Source organism: Scyliorhinus canicula, chromosome 6, assembly GCF_902713615.1.
Source record: "Scyliorhinus canicula chromosome 6, sScyCan1.1, whole genome shotgun sequence".
Classification (NCBI taxonomy): Eukaryota; Metazoa; Chordata; class Chondrichthyes; order Carcharhiniformes; family Scyliorhinidae; genus Scyliorhinus; species Scyliorhinus canicula.
The window spans coordinates 6,020,190-6,036,645 of NC_052151.1; the positions used below are offsets into that span (position 1 = coordinate 6,020,190).

Sequence of the window (16,456 nt, forward strand, 5' to 3'; positions counted from 1 at the left end):
CTCTCGTTGAAATGATGTTGTCATTTATACCTAAATCTGCACCAGAAGTAGCCAGCTCACCTTTACCACGATGGCGGCGGCTCACCTTTACTCGGATGGCGGTAGTAGCTCACCTTTACCATGATGGCGGCACGAGGAGGATGCTCTCCAATGATGTCGGCGCCACTAATGCTAAAGCTACTCACCGGAAATTCCGTCAAGATCGAGTGCGCAGCTTCCGGCGGTGGTTTAGTGACCAATGAAATTGCTGGAACGAGGAGAAGGCGGGCTGTCCAGGAACGTGCCTGTTAAACTGGGAAAGGTTAGACAGCTCAGCCTGAGATCGGTAGGCAGTCGGAATCCGCATTCAGTTAATTTGTTGATAATATCTCATCTTTCAATATTCTCAGTGAGTCTGTGCCGAACCAGCGGACCCAGAAAAGGAGCAGCTCCATGTGGAGACAGTGGAAGCAAAACAAGTCAACAATCAGCAAGTTATCTGATATAGGAGAGGGCCATAGAGCACAGGTAATGTATATGTATAGAATATATAGGACTGGGCCATAGAGCACAGGTTATGTATATGTATAGAATATATAGGACTGGCCCATAGGGCACAGGCAATGTATATGTATAGAATGTATAGGACTGGGCCATAGGGCACAGGCAATGTATATGTATAGAATATATAGGATTGGCCCATAGGGCACAGGCATTGTATGTGTAGACGATATATAAGACTGGACTATAGGGCACAGGCATTGTATATGTATAGAATATATAGGACTGGGCCATAGGGCACAGGCAATGTATATGTATAGAATATATAGGACTGGCCCATAGGGCACAGGCATTGTATGTGTAGACGATATATAAGACTGGACTATAGGGCACAGGTATTGTACATTGTTGCTTCACAGTGCCAGGGACTCGGTTCGATTCCCGGCTTGGGTCACTGTCTGCGGAGTCTGCACGTTCTCCCTGTGTCTGCGTGGGTTTCCTCCCACAGTCCCGAAAAACGTGCTTGTTCGGGGAATCAGACATTCTGAATTATCCCTCTGTGTACCCGAAGAGGCACCGGAGTGTGGCGACGCGGGGATTTTCACAGTAACTTCATTGCTGTGTTAATGTAAGTCCATTTGTGAGAATAATAAAGATATTATTATTACAATAGAGAATATATAGGACTGGGTCATAGGGCCACAGGTATTGTATATGTATATAATACATAGGACTGGACCATAGGGCACAGATATTGTATCTATAGAATATATAGGACTGGGCCATAGGGCACAGATATTGTATCTATAGAATATATAGGACTGGGCCAGAGGTCACAGGTATTGTATGTATAGAATATATATGACTAGGCCGTAGGGCACAGATATTGTATCTCTATAGAGTATATAGGTCTGGGCCATAGAGCAGTTATTTTAACTATAGAGTATATAGGACTAAGCCATAGGGCATATCTTAATAAGAATATATAAGGTAAACATTTAAAAAACAATTATTCTCCTTTTTCACATTTTCTATCAAATTTACACCCAACAATAAACAATAATCAGTAATGAATGTAATGTCAATCCCATATCAATAACAATGATCCCAGCCTCCCACCAAATCCCCAAACATTAGCCCGCAAGATAACATAAACAAATGACAAAGAGGAATCAGGAATCACCCATAGTCACCATTAACACACCCCTCCCCCCAACCCTCCCAGCAACCCCACCCCCTACTGTTCGATGTGATCCAATACTCAAAATTCTCGAAAGTGCATAATGAATAATGGCCATGAATTGTAGAATCCCTCCATCCTTCCCCTCAAGCGTCAAGAATTCCAGCAGGTGTCCCTGCAGGGCACAGGGTGGGGAGGTTGATATCCACCTTAACAGGATCCGCCTTTGGGCAATCAACGAGGCGAAGGCTACAACATCTGCCTCTGTGCCCGTTTCCAATCCCGGCTGGTCCGACACCCCGAATATGGCCTGAGGGCCCAGGTCCAGTATCACGTGCACCAATTTAGAGATTACCCTAAACACCTCCTTCCAGTAAAATAGCCCCGTAAACCACCGATACTACCCCCTTCTCCAGTCCCCCTGTCGTCAGCACCTCCTCCAGCAATGTTGAAGCCGGCTCTACTGGGAAGCTCTGTATCTCCTTTCTGCAAAGTCTCGAACCTGCATGTATCTAAATATTTCCCCCTGCTCCAGCCCACACTTTGCTCCCAGCTCCTTCAATCCCTCACAACGACCCCCAAGAAACAAATCTTTTAGTGTACTAATTCCTCTCTCCTCCCATCTCCGAAAATTTCCATCCCACTTCCCTGGCTCAAATCTATGGTTCCCCCGAATCGGCATTTCCCATGACCCTGCCCCCAACCTAAAGTGCTGTCGAAACTGCCTCCAAATTCTCAATGAAGCTATTACTACCAGGACTCCCTGAGTATTTCCCCGGGGCCATCGGGAACAGCGCTGTCGCTAGCTCCTTCAATCCCGACCCCCTACCCAAACTCTCCTCCATTCTGACCCATTAGGAATCAACCCCTCTGACCCAGCTCCATACCTTCTCCATATTCGCCGCCCAGTAATAATACATCAGGTTCGGAAGACCCAAACCCCCTGCCTGCCTTCCTCTCTTAGTAGCACCTTTTTAATTCTGGCCACCTTCCCTCCCCATACGATATATAAGGTATACATATAAAATATATAAGGTATATGTGCACAAGTCATTAACGGTGGCCGGAGAGAATGGTTAATAAAGTAATGGCATTGGGGGGGCTGCAGCACTGTGATGAAGTGGCTAACATTGCTGTCTCATGGTACCGAGGTCCCAGGTTCAATCCCGGCTCTGGGTCACTGTCCGTGTGGAGTTTGCACATTCTCCCCGTGTTTGGGTGGGTTTTTCCCCCCCTTAACCCAAAGATGTGCAGTATAGGTGGATTGGCCACTCTAAATTGCCCCTTAATTCGAAAAAATGAATTGGGTACATTAAATTTATTGACAAAAAATAAAGTAATGGCATTGTAGGCTTTATTTGTCGGCCATTGAATACAAGAACAAGAGGAATTATGTTATCCTGTATCAATCACAGGAATAATTATGTCCGCTTTATGAAGGGTTTATCATCATAGATTATCATAGAATTTACCGTGCAGAAGGAGGCCATTCGGCCCATCAAGTCTGTGCCGGTCCTTGGAAAGAGCGCCTCACCGAAGCCCACACCTCCACTCGATCCACGTAATCCAACCTAACCTTTTTGGCAATTTATCATGGCCAATCCACCTAACCTGCACATCTTTGGACTGTGGGAGGAAACCGGAGCACCCTGAGGAAACACACGCAGACACGTGCTACCCACTGTGCTACTGTGCTGCCCATGAACCCGTGCCGTTTGAAGGCATTAGAGAGCATGCACAAAAGGATCACATGAATGGTTCCATGGATGTGGATATTCAGTTATATGTATAGATATGTAATATATATACATATATATATATAGATATTAAATCAAATTATTGTGAATGTTGGAATCTGAAATCAAAGAGAAAATGCTGGGAAATTTCAGCGGGTCTGGCAGCATCTATAGGGGGAGAAAAGAGACAGAAAGTGGGAAATATTTATACTGTGGAATGAGAATGAAAGATGAGTCACAGCCACAGAAACCCAGGGAAACTTGGTGCTAATGGCCACAGATACCAAGGGGGAAGAGTGTTAATGGCAGTCCCTAGAGAGAACAAAAGGTGTGAAAGGCCAAACAGCAGATAAACTAACATCAGAGGATAAACTGTGACAGATGTAGATGTGGGGGGAGGGGAAGGGAGAAGCAAAGGGGAGAAAGGGTAAGGATAGGTGGATAAGATGGAGGAGGGGGTAAATATATATAAAGAAAGACAAGAGAGAAAGAAATGGTTAAAGACCGGTAAAAACAAATGGGTTGAGGTGGGGTGGAGCTAATCATCTGAAGTTGTTGAATTCGATGTTGAGACCAGACGTCTGAAGCATGCCTAACTGGAAGATGAGTTGTTGTTCCTCCAGTTTGTGTTGAGCTTCACTGGAACATTGCAGCAGGCCAAGGACAGACATGTGGACATGGGAGCAGGGTCTTTTGTTAAAATGGCAAGCAACAGGAAGGTCCGGGTCCTTGGTTGGGCTTGGGTGGGGTGCTTTTTCAAATAGCTGATTCAACTCGATGGGCTGAATGGCCTCAATCTGCACGGTAAATTCTATGATTTTACCTCTCCCACCCATGTCCCCCCTCCTCCCACATTTACATCTGTCACAGTTTATCCTCTGATGTTAGTTTCTCTGCTGTTTGGCCTTTCACATCTTTTGTTCTCTCTAGGGACTGCCATTAACACTCTTTCCCCTTGGTGTCTGTGGCTGTGACTCATCTTTCATTCTCACTCCACAGTATAAATATCTCCTACTTTCTACGTCTTTTAGCTTTGACAAAGGGTCAACTGGACCAAAACATTAGCTCTTTTCTCCCTACAGAGGCTGCCAGACCTGTTGAGATTTTCCTGCATTTTCTCTTTCGTTTCAGATCCAGCATCCACAATAATTTGCTATTATATAGGTCTGAGAAATTGCGACTGTTTTTCCTTTGGGGGAGGGAGGGGGGGTGGGGGGGGGGGTGGGGGGGTGGGTGGGGGGGGTGGGGGGGGGGGGGGTGGGGGGGGGGTGGGGGGAGTGTGGAATTGATGGTGGGATTCAAAATCTTCAACGGTCAAGATTGGGAAAAACTGTTCCCATTGGTGGAAGAGTAGAGAACCAGAGGGCAACAGGTTTACGGTAATCGGCAAAAGAAGCAGCGATAACATCAGGGGAAACCTTGCAACACAGCGGGTGGTAGGATCGGGAATGCACTGTCTGTGAGTGTGGTGGAGGCAGGATCACACAGCGGGTGGTAGGATTGTGAATGCACTGTCTGTGAGTGTGGTGGAGGCAGGATCACAGCGGGTGGTTAGGATCGGGAATGCACTGTCTGTGAGTGTGGTGGAGGCAGATTCACACAGCGGGTGGTTAGGATCGGGAATGAACTGTCTGTGAGTGTGGTGGAGGCAGGTTCACACAGCGGGTGGTTAGGATCGGGAATGCACTGTCTGTGAGTGTGGTGGAGGCAGAATCACACAGCGGGCGGTTAGGATCGGGAATGCACTGTCTGTGAGTGTGGTGGAGGCAGGATCACACAGCGGGTGGTTAGGATCGGGAATGCACTGTCTGTGTGTGTGGTGGAGGCAGATTCACACAGCGGATGGTTAGGATCGGGAATGCACTGTCTGTGTGTGTGGTGGAGGCAGATTCACACAGCGGGTGGTTAGGATCGGGAATGCACTGTCTGTGTGTGTGTGGTGGAGGCAGGTTCACACAGCGGGTGGTTAGGATCGGGAATGCACTGTCTGTGAGTGTGGTGGAGGCAGATTCACACAGCGAGTGGTTAGGATCTGGAATGTACTGTCTGTGAGTGTGGTGGAGGCAGGTTCACACAGCGGGTGGTTAGGATCGGGAATGCACTGTCTGTGTGTGTGGTGGAGGCAGGTTCACACAGCGGGTGGTTAGGATCGGGAATGCACTGTCTGTGAGTGTGGTGGAGGCAGGTTCACACAGCGGGTGGTTAGGATCGGGAATGCACTGTCTGGTGAGTGTGGTGGAGGCAGATTCACACAGCGGGTGGTTAGGATCGGGAATGCACTGTCTGTGTGTGGTGGAGGTAGGATCACAGCGGGTGGTTAGGATCGGGAATGCACTGTCTGTGAGTGTGGCGGAGGCAGGTTCTCACAGCGGGTGGTTAGGATCGGGAATGCACTGTCTGGTGAGTGTGGTGGAGGCAGGATCACACAGCGGGTGGTTAGGATCGGGAATGCACTGTCTGTGTGTGTGGTGGAGGCAGATTCACACAGCGGGTGGTTAGGATCGGGAATGCACTGTCTGTGAGTGTGGTGGAGGCAGATTCACACAGCGGGTGGTTAGGATCGGGAATGCACTGTTTGGTGAGTGTGGTGGAGGCAGAATCACACAGCGGGTGGTTAGGATCGAGAATGCACTGTCTGTGTGTGTGGTGGAGGCAGGAGCACACAGCGGGTGGTTAGGATCGGGAATGCAATGTCTGTGAGTGTGGTGGAGGCAGGTTCACAGCGTGTGGTTAGGATCGGGAATGCACTGTCTGTGAGTGTGGTGGAGGCAGGTTCACACAGCGGGTGGTTAGGATCGGGAATGCACTGTCTGTGAGTGTGGTGGAGGCAGGATCACACAGCGGGTGGTTAGGATCGGGAATGCACTGTCTGAGTGTGGTGGAGGCAGAATCACACAGCGGGTGGTTAGGATCGGGAATGCACTGTCTGTGTGTGTGGTGGAGGCAGGTTCACACAGCGGGTGGTTAGGATCGGGAATGCACTGTCTGTGTGTGTGGTGGAGGCAGGTTCACACAGCGGTGGTTAGGATCGGGAATGCACTGTCTGTGAGTGTGGTGGAGGCAGGTTCACACAGCGGGTGGTTAGGATCGGGAATGCACTGTCTGTGAGTGTGGTGGAGGCAGAATCACACAGCGGGTGGTTAGGATCGGCAATGCACTGTCTGTGAGTGTGGTGGAGGCAGATTCACACAGCGGGTGGTTAGGATCGGGAATGAACTGTCTGTGAGTGTGGTGGAGGCAGATTCACACAGCGGGTGGTTAGGATCGGGAATGCACTGTCTGTGAGTGTGGTGGAGGAAGGTTCACACAGCGAGTGGTTAGGATCGGGAATGCACTGTCTGAGAGTGTGGTGGAGGCAGATTCACACAGCGGGTGGTTAGGATCGGGAATGCACTGTCTGTGAGTGTGGTGGAGGCAGATTCACACAGCGTGTGGTTAGGATCGGGAATGCACTGTCTGTGAGTGTGGTGGAGGCAGGAGCACACGGTGGGTGGTTAGGATCGGGAATGCACTGTCTGTGAGTGTGGTGGAGGCAGGTTCACACAGCGGGTGGTTAGGATCGGGAATGCACTGTCTGTGAGTGTGGTGGAGGCAGATTCACACAGCGGGTGGTTAGGATCGGGAATGCACTGTCTGTGTGTGGTGGAGGAAGGTTCACACAGCGAGTGGTTAGGATCGGGAATGCACTGTCTGTGTGTGTGTGGTGGAGGAAGGTTCACACAGCGAGTGGTTAGGATTGGGAATGCACTGTCTGTGAGTGTGGTGGAGGCAGGATCACACAGCGGTTGGTTAGGATCGGGAATGCACTGTCTGTGAGTGTGATGGAGGCAGGTTCACACAGCGGGTGGTTAGGATCGGGAATGCACTGTCTGTGAGTGTGGTGGAGGCAGGTTCACACAGCGGGTGGTTAGGATCGGGAATGCACTGTCTGTGAGTGTGGTGGAGGCAGATTCACACAGCGGGTGGTTAGGATCGGGAATGCACTGTCTGTGAGTGTGGTGGAGGCAGGTTCACACAGCGGGTGGTTAGGATCGGGAATGCACTGTCTGTGAGTGTGGTGGAGGCAGATTCACACAGCGGGTGGTTAGGATCGGGAATGCACTGTCTGTGTGTGGTGGAGGCAGGATCACAGCGGGTGGTTAGGATCGGGAATGCACTGTCTGTGTGTGTGTGGTGGAGGCAGGATCACAGCGGGTGGTTAGGATCGGCAATGCACTGTCTGTGTGTGTGGTGGAGGCAGGTTCACACAGCGGGTGGTTAGGATCGGGAATGCACTGTCTGTGTGTGGTGGAGGCAGGATCACAGCGGGTGGTTAGGATCGGGAATGCACTGTCTGTGTGTGTGTGGTGGAGGCAGGATCACAGCGGGTGGTTAGGATCGGCAATGCACTGTCTGTGTGTGTGGTGGAGGCAGGTTCACACAGCGGGTGGTTAGGATCGGGAATGCACTGTCTGTGTGTGTGGTGGAGGCAGGTTCACACAGCGGGTGGTTAGAATCGGGAATGCACTGTCTGTGAGTGTGGTGGAGACAGATTCACACAGCGGGTGGTTAGGATCGGGAATGCACTGTCTGTGAGTGTGGTGGAGGCAGGTTCACACAGTGGGTGGTTAGGATCGGGAATGCACTGTCTGTGAGTGTGGTGGAGGCAGATTCACACAGCGGGTGGTTAGGATCGGGAATGCACTGTCTGTGAGTGTGGTGGAGGCAGATTCACACAGCGGGTGGTTAGGATCGGGAATGCACTGTCTGTGTGTGTGATGGAGGCAGGTTCTATCGAGGAATTGAAAAGGAATCCTGTTTACCGATGTGCCGGCTTACAGGGAGAAGTTGGGATAATGGCTTTAGGTGAATTAATCCAACAGAGCCAGCTCAGAGAAGACTGGGCAAGTGACCTCTTTCTGAGCTGTGAGGATTCTCCTGTAGCAGCATTCCTATATAGGACTGTTGTATATAGTGCAGGTAATTATATAGGGGCAGCAGTAGGTCATTTAGCTTCTCCAGCATCGTGGCTGGTCTGTGACCTTACTCCATACTGCTGGCTTTGCCATTTGTGGAAGGGAATGCCAAACGTCGCCACTGTTTGGCTCGGAATGTCTCCCAGTTTCGTTCCGAATTGTCTCCCTCTTTAGGCTCTATGCCCTGGTCCTGGACTCCGCAATTAGCAGCGGTCATTTATCCCTCCATGTTGGAACCCAGCTCCCTTAATATTTTGAAAACTTTATCCAAATAGCCCCTGAACTGTCCAAATTCCAGGGAACATGAGTCAAGTTTGTGTGATCCCCTCACAGTTTAATCCTGGGAGTCCAGGCACATTCTGAGCAGTGATACTGCTCTCGGTGAGAGGGGAACTTACCCTCGGGTGGGGTGCTCAGAGATACTCAGTGTCGAGGTGTGGCCAATTTCCGGCAAGCCTGACTTCTGTGGGCACTGCGTATCATGTATAACTGGTTACAGATTAAGCAGCTGAATGTTCCTGCTTCACATGACTAAGGATGTGTAATTCCACTGTGAGAATTTTAAATTCTGAACGTGATCCCAGCATTTGTAATGGGAAAAGACGAGAGGAATTGGGTTCATGTGTCTGTAATGATCAGCCTACGGGGCAAGCATCTTTTATAATCAATTAATATCCCCAATTGCAGTCGGAGTGAAGCTGCTGCCAAGTGTTGGACGTGGGGAAAGAGTGCGGGGGAATGAGGAACAGAGGTGAACACCTGGGAGATGCTCGACTGAAGCACAGAGTTGTACAGGTAAGGAAAGAGGAGGAAGAGGGAGGAGCGGGGGCCAGAGTGAGGGGCGGGGCCAAGGTACAGGACGGGACTGAGGGGAGGTGAGCTGAGGAGGATGGGGGAAGGGAGGGGGTTCCGGTCAAGGATGGGGGTTCTGGCCGAGGCTGGGTTGAGGAGGGGTTCTGGGCGAGGTGGGGTCGAGGGGAGGGCTTCTGGGCGAGGCGGGGACGAGGGGAGGGGTTCTGGGCAAGTCGGGGGGAGGGGTTCTGGGTGAAGTGGGGTCGAGGGGAGAGGTTCCGGGTGAGGCAGGGTCGATGGGAGAGGTTCTGGGCGAGTGGGGCGGGAGGGATTCTGGGTGAGGTGGGGTCGAGGGGAGGGGTTCTGGGTGAGGCGGGGTCAAGGGGAGGGGTTCTGGGCGAGGTGGGGTCGAGGGGAGGGGTTCTGGGTGAGGCAGGGTCGAGGGGAAGTGTTCTGGGCTAGGTGGGGTCAAGGGGAGGGTTCTGGGCAACGTGGGGTCGAGGGGAGGGGTTCTGGGTGAGGTGGAGTCGGGGGGAGGGGTTCTGGGCTAGGTGGGGTCAAGGGGAGGGGTTTTGGGCGACGTGGGGTCGAGGGGAGGGTTCTGGGTGAGGTGGGATCGAGGGGAGGGGTTCTGGGAGAGGCGGGGTCGAGGGGTAGTGGTTCCGGGTGAGGCGGGGGTCAGGGGAGGGGTTCTGGGCGAGGTGGGGTCGAGGGGAGGGGTTCTGGGCGAGGTGGGGTAGATGGGAGGGGTTCTGGGCTAGGTGGGGTCAAGGGGAGGGGTTCTGGGTGAGGTGGGGTAGATGGGAGGGGTTCTGGGTGAGGTGGGGTCGAGGGGAGGGGTTCTGGGTGAGGTGGGGTCGATGGGAGGGGTTCTGGGTGAGGTGGGGTCGAGGGGAGGGGTTCTGGGTGAGGTGGGGTCGAGGGGAGGGGTTCTGGGTGAGGTGGGGTCAAGGGGAGGGGTTCTGGGTGAGGTGGGGTCGAGGGGAGGGGTTCTGGGCGAGGTGGGGTCGAGGGGAGGGGTTCTGGGCGAGGTGGGGTCGAGGGGAGTGGTTCCGGGTGAGGCGGGGTCGAGGGGAGGGGTTCTGAACGAGGTGGGGTAGATGGGAGGTGTTCTGGGCGAGGCCAGGCCCAGGGGGTCCTGTGGCAGGGTCGGTGCCAGGGGGCCTGAGTTAGGGGGTTAGGGGGCGAGGGTTAGGGGGCGAGGGTTAGGGGCGAGGGTTAGGGGGTGTATCTCTTTGACATGATTTGATGATGCTTTATCCTCTCTTTCTCTCACTTTTAGTATCTCCGAAACAGCAGGGAGCAGTATGTGGATATTGGAATTCTAGCTGCAGATCTCCAGAGATTGTACAGGTGGGCAAAACTGTACCCGATGTGATGGTATATAGGGATTATACCCGGTGTGGTATATAGGGATTATACCCGGTGTGGTGGTATATAGGGATTATACCCGATGTGGTGGTATATAGGGATTATACCCGGTGTGGTGGTATATAGGGATTATACCCGGTGTGATGGTATATAGGGATTATACCCGAGTGATGGTATATAGGGATTATACCCGGTGTGATGGTATATAGGGATTATACCCGATGTGGTATATAGGGATTATACCCGGTGTGATGGTATATAGGGATTATACCCGATGTGGTATATAGGGATTATACCCGGTGTGATGGTATATAGGGATTATACCCGATGTGGTATATAGGGATTATACCCGGTGTGATGGTATATAGGGATTATACCCGGTGTGGTATATAGGGATTATACCCGATGTGATGGTATATGGGGATTATACCCGATGTGGTATATAGGGATTATACCCGGTGTGATGGTATATAGGGATTATACCCGGTGTGGTATATAGGGATTATACCCGGTGTGGTATATAGGGATTATACCCGATGTGATGGTATATAGGGATTATACCCGGTGTGATGGTATATAGGGATTATACCCGGTGTGATGGTATATAGGGATTATACCCGGTGTGGTATATGGGGATTATACCCGATGTGATGGTATATAGGGATTATACCCGATGTGGTATATAGGGATTATACCCGATGTGATGGTATATAGGGATTATACCCGGTGTGGTATATAGGGATTATTCCCGATGTGATGGTATATAGGGATTATACCCGATGTGATGGTATATAGGGATTATACCCGGTGTGATGGTATATAGGGATTATACCCGATGTGATGGTATATAGGGATTATACCCGGTGTGGTATATAGGGATTATACCCGGTGTGGTATATAGGGATTATACCCGGTGTGATGGTATATAGGGATTATTCCCGATGTGATGGTATATAGGGATTATACCCGGTGTGGTGGTATATAGGGATTATACCCGATGTGATGGTATATAGGGATTATACCCGGTGTGGTATATAGGGATTATACCCGATGTGATGGTATATTGGGATTATACCCGATGTGGTATATAGGGATTATACCCGGTGTGATGGTATATAGGGATTATACCCGGTGTGATGGTATATAGGGATTATACCCGGTGTGATGGTATATAGGGATTATACCCGGTGTGATGGTATATAGGGATTATACCCGGTGTGATGGTATATAGGGATTATACCCGGTGTGATGGTATATAGGGATTATACCCGGTGTGATGGTATATAGGGATTATACCCGATGTGATGGTATATAGGGATTATACCCGGTGTGGTATATAGGGATTATACCGAAGTGATGGTATATAGGGATTATACCCGATGTGATGGTATATAGGGATTATACCCGGTGTGGTATGAAGGGATTATACCGAAGTGATGGTATATAGGGATTATACCCGATGTGATGGTATATAGGGATTATACCCGATGTGATGGTATATGGGGATTATACCCGATGTGGTGGTATATAGGGATTATACCCGGTGTGATGGTATATAGGGATTATACCCGGTGTGATGGTATATAGGGATTATACCCGGTGTGATGGTATATAGGGATTATACCCGGTGTGATGGTATATAGGGATTATACCCGGTGTGGTATATAGGGATTATACCCGGTGTGATGGTATATAGGGATTATACCCGGTGTGATGGTATATAGGGATTATACCCGGTGTGGTATATAGGGATTATACCGATGTGTATGGTATAGGGATTATACCCGATGTGATGGTATAGGGATTATACCGATGTGATGGTATATAGGGATTATACCCGATGTGATGGTATATAGGGATTATACCCGATGTGATGGTATATAGGGATTATACCCGATGTGATGGTATATAGGGATTATACCCGATGTGATGGTATATAGGGATTATACCCGATGTGATGGTATATAGGGATTATACCCGATGTGATGGTATATAGGGATTATACCCGGTGTGATGGTATATAGGGATTATACCCGGTGTGATGGTATATAGGGATTATACCCGATGTGATGGTATATAGGGATTATACCCGAAGTGATGGTATATGGGGATTATACCCGATGTGATGGTATATGGGGATTATACCCGATGTGATGGTATATAGGGATTATACCCGAAGTGATGGTATATAGGGATTATACCCGAAGTGATGGTATATAGGGATTATACCCGGTGTGGTATGTAGGGATCATACCCGAAGTGATGGTATATAGGGATTATACCCGAAGTGATGGTATATAGGGATTATACCCGGTGTGGTATGAAGGGATTATACCCGAAGTGATGGTATATAGGGATTATTCCCGATGTGATGGTATATAGGGATTATTCCCGATGTGATGGTATATAGGGATTATACCCGAAGTGATGGTATATAGGGATTATTCAGTCAACAGAACCCTGATGATATGGATAGATTTGTTGGAGATTAAAAGTCAGTGCAGAGCTATATCTGTTGTGTTGTTTGATCATGTTTCTGAAGGGACAGTTTTGACAATGTGTACATTTCTCTCTTCCCCCCCCCCCCATCTCTCCGCCCCGCGCTCTCCGCCCCTCCCCCGTTCTCTCCGCCCCACCCCCGCTATCTCCGCTCCCAACCCCGCTCTCTCCGCCCCTCCCCCGCTCTCTCCGCCCCTCCCCCGCCCTCTCCGCTCCTCCCCGCTCTCTCCGCCCCTCCCCCGCTCTCTCCGCCCCGCTCCCTCCGCCCCCTCCCCCGCTCTCTCCGCCACCCTCCCCCGCCCCTCCCCCGCTCTCTCCCTCCCCTCCCCCGATCTCCCTCCCCTCCCCCGCTCTCTCCGACCCCCTCCCCCGCTCTCTCCGCCCCCTCCCCCGCTCTCTCCGCCCCCTCTCCCGCTCTCTCCCGCCCCCTCTCCCCCTCTCCCCGCTCTCCCTCCCGCCTCTCCCCCCCTCCCCGCTCTCTCCCTCCCCTCCCCCGCTCTCTCCCTCCCCTCCCCCGCTCTCTCCCTCCCCTCCCCCGCTCTCTCCCTCCCCTCCCCCGCTCTCTCCCTCCCCTCCCCCGCTCTCTCCCTCCCCTCCCCCGCTCTCACCGACCCCCTCCCCCGCTCTCCGCCCCCGTCCCCCGCTCTCTCCGCCCCCCTCCCCGCTCTCTCCGCCCCCCTCCCCGCTCTCTCCGCCCCCTCCCCCGCTCTCTCCGCCCCCCTCCCCCGCTCTCTCCGCCCCCCTCCCCGCTCTCTCCGCCCCCTCCCCCGCTCTCTCTGCCCCCGTCTCCCGCTCTCTCTGCCCCCGTCTCCCGCTCTCTCTGCCCCCGTCTCCCGCTCTCTCCGCCCCCCTCTCCCGCTCTCTCCGCCCCCCTCTCGCGCTCTCTCCGCCCCCCTCTCGCGCTCTCTCCGCCCCCCTCCCCCGCTCTCTCCGCCCCCCTCCCCCGCTCTCTCCGCCCCCCCTCCCCCGCTCTCTCTCTTCCCTTCCGCTTCCCCCGTATAGCTCGGACTATGGCCGCAGGAAGAGGAATGCCTTCCGGATCCAGGTGGATAAAGGTGAGTGTGGGAATGACCTTGCTGAATGATGGGGCCAGTAGCCTGCTCTGAGGGCTACTGGCCTGCTCTGAGGGCTACTGGCCTGCTCTGAGGGCTACTGGCCTGCTCTGAGGGCTTCTGGCCTGCTCTGAGGGCTACTGGCCTGCTCTGAGGGCTACTGGCCTGCTCTGAGGGCTACTGGCCTGCTCTGAGGGCTACTGGCCTGCTCTGAGGGCTACTGGCCTGCTCTGAGGGCTACTGGCCTGCTCTGAGGGCTGTCTTGTTCTTAAAGTAGGCCGGGGGCCAGTTACAAAGATGAGCCTGATAACACCCCTCAAATTGGGTGACTGGATGGCGAACAGGATGATGAATCCATGTTGATTGAGACTCCAGCAGCGAAGCTAATTTCAGTGCTGTCCTGTTCTGTCTCTGGTATATTCGCCAGCCTAGACTGACGGGCAAGCGAGGGGTTTGCAGAACTCCACATTCCCGAGTTGGTTTTCTGCACCATTGTTGGTCCTGCCTTCCGATTGTGAGCTCTAAACTCTGAAATTTCCTCCCTATACCTTTCTATCTCATTTTTAAAAAATGAAATTGAGTACCCAATTCATTTTTTCCAATTAAGGGGCAATTTAGCACGGCCAATCCACCTACCCTGCACATAGAACATAGAACAGTACAGCACAGAACAGGCCCTTCGGCCTCAATGTTGTGCCGAGCAATGATCACCCTACTCAAACCCACGTATCCACCCTATACCCGTAACCCAACAACTCCCCCCCCCCCCCCCCCCCCCCCCCCCCCCCCCCCCATTACCTTACTATTAGGACACTACGGGCAATTTAGCATGGCCAATCCACCTAACCCGCACATCTTTGGACTGTGGGAGGAAACCGGAGCACCCGGAGGAAACCCACGCACACATCTTTGGGTTGTGGGGTTAAAACCCACGCAGACAAGGGGAGAATGTGCAAAGTCCACACAGACAGTGACTCAGAGCCGGGATCGAACCTGGGACCTCGGCGCCGTGAGGCAGCAGGGCTAACCTTGCTCTCATTTTAAAACTGTCTGTGAAACAATCTCTTCAGCCAAGGTTTTGTTACTTTTCCTAACACTTGCTCACATGGTTTGCTGTCGAGTCTTGTTCGTTCACTTTTCTCGGCGGTAGATGAAGGCCGCTTGGTGCACTGGACTTACTCCCGAAGATAGTAAATCAGGAACCATCTGCGGAGTCAGCCCTGTGTGACACCTCCGTTCCCAGCCTGTGTGTTTCTAACCTGCACTGATCTGTTTCTACAGTGTATCGGTCCGTCAGGAGTGAAATGTTGGATTTTGAGGAGGAGCATCTGACGAAACGGGCTCGACAGAATCATACACAGGACGGGTAGGGAATCTGGGATTTCTGGGATTCATGTGGATTAATACTGGAATGCTTCATGGTTTACTGATTGTAATCGTGCTGTGTTTGTTTTGATTTGCTGAATTATCCCAGTTCTGTGCCTCCCAGACTCCAGTTATCCGTGTGGGGTCAGGTGGCTGTGACATAATTTGCCCTCTGTACATCAGGAGTCTAACCCTCGGGCAGGACGGTCTCCAGAATATTCTAATCTGGTGTCAGATTTCACTGAGTTTGATTGATTAATAAATCGGAGGGTGTTGTGCCAGTAACTTGACTATTTCACCGTGGCTTCTGCCATCTCTCGTATAGCACGGTAGGGCAGCACAGTAGCACAAGTGATTAGCGCTGTGGCTTCACAGCGCCAGAGTCCCAGGTTCGCTTCCCGGCTTGGGTCACTGTCTGTGCGGAGTCTGCACGATCTCCCCGTGTCTGCGTGGGTTTTCTCCGGGTGCTCCGGTTTCCTCCCACAGTCCAAAGACGTGCGGGTTAGGTGGATTGGCCGTGATAAATTGCCCTTAGTGTCCAAAAGGGTTAGGAGGGGTTATTGGGTTACGGGGATGGGTTGGGAGTGAGGGCTTAAATGGGTCAGTGCAGACTCGATGGGCCGAATGGCCTCCTTCTGCACTGTATGTTCTATGTCTATGTCTAAACATCAATCACAGAAAACATTCTCCTCCCCACGTGCCCACACCAACTTTCAGCCGGTCAGCTCAGAATGGCAACCTTGAGATCCATCTCCAAACTGCTGAATCTGCAACATTGTCCCAACGTTGACCATCAATCACTGGATAAGGTGGGAGCTCAGCACCTTGAGCTATCTTGTACTGATGGTGGAAACCAACTTCAGATAATAGTCCGCACCCCTTGTCTTCGCCATTGTTCTTTCGTCAGCCTACTGTAACCATCTGGGATGGCCACTTACAATAAGAAACATGGACGGTTGCAAAGCATAACGGGAAAAATGGACAATGTAAGGTTCAGGCAGGCTCAGAGACTGAATGTATATTTGT

At 51.8% G+C, this 16,456-nt stretch overlaps 1 protein-coding gene across 3 annotated transcripts in view; it reads left to right on the forward strand.

The window, feature by feature from the left end:
- The first annotated feature begins 211 nt into the window (after window positions 1–211).
- Window positions 212–16,456, forward strand: part of LOC119966967 (nuclear valosin-containing protein-like) — a 28,652-nt gene continuing 12,407 nt past the window's right edge. The window contains exons 1-6 of one of the 3 annotated variants that reach the window (XM_038798933.1): window positions 212–301; window positions 390–507; window positions 9,039–9,146; window positions 10,426–10,496; window positions 14,016–14,068; window positions 15,347–15,431. In XM_038798933.1, coding sequence (XP_038654861.1) covers window positions 9,090–9,146; window positions 10,426–10,496; window positions 14,016–14,068; window positions 15,347–15,431 — 266 coding nt within the window. In that variant the 5' untranslated portion in view covers window positions 212–301; window positions 390–507; window positions 9,039–9,089. Of the gene's footprint in view, window positions 508–9,038; window positions 9,147–10,425; window positions 10,497–14,015; window positions 14,069–15,346; window positions 15,432–16,456 lie in introns of all 3 variants that reach the window. The other 2 variants (XM_038798934.1, XM_038798932.1) reach the window with 2 other exon arrangements.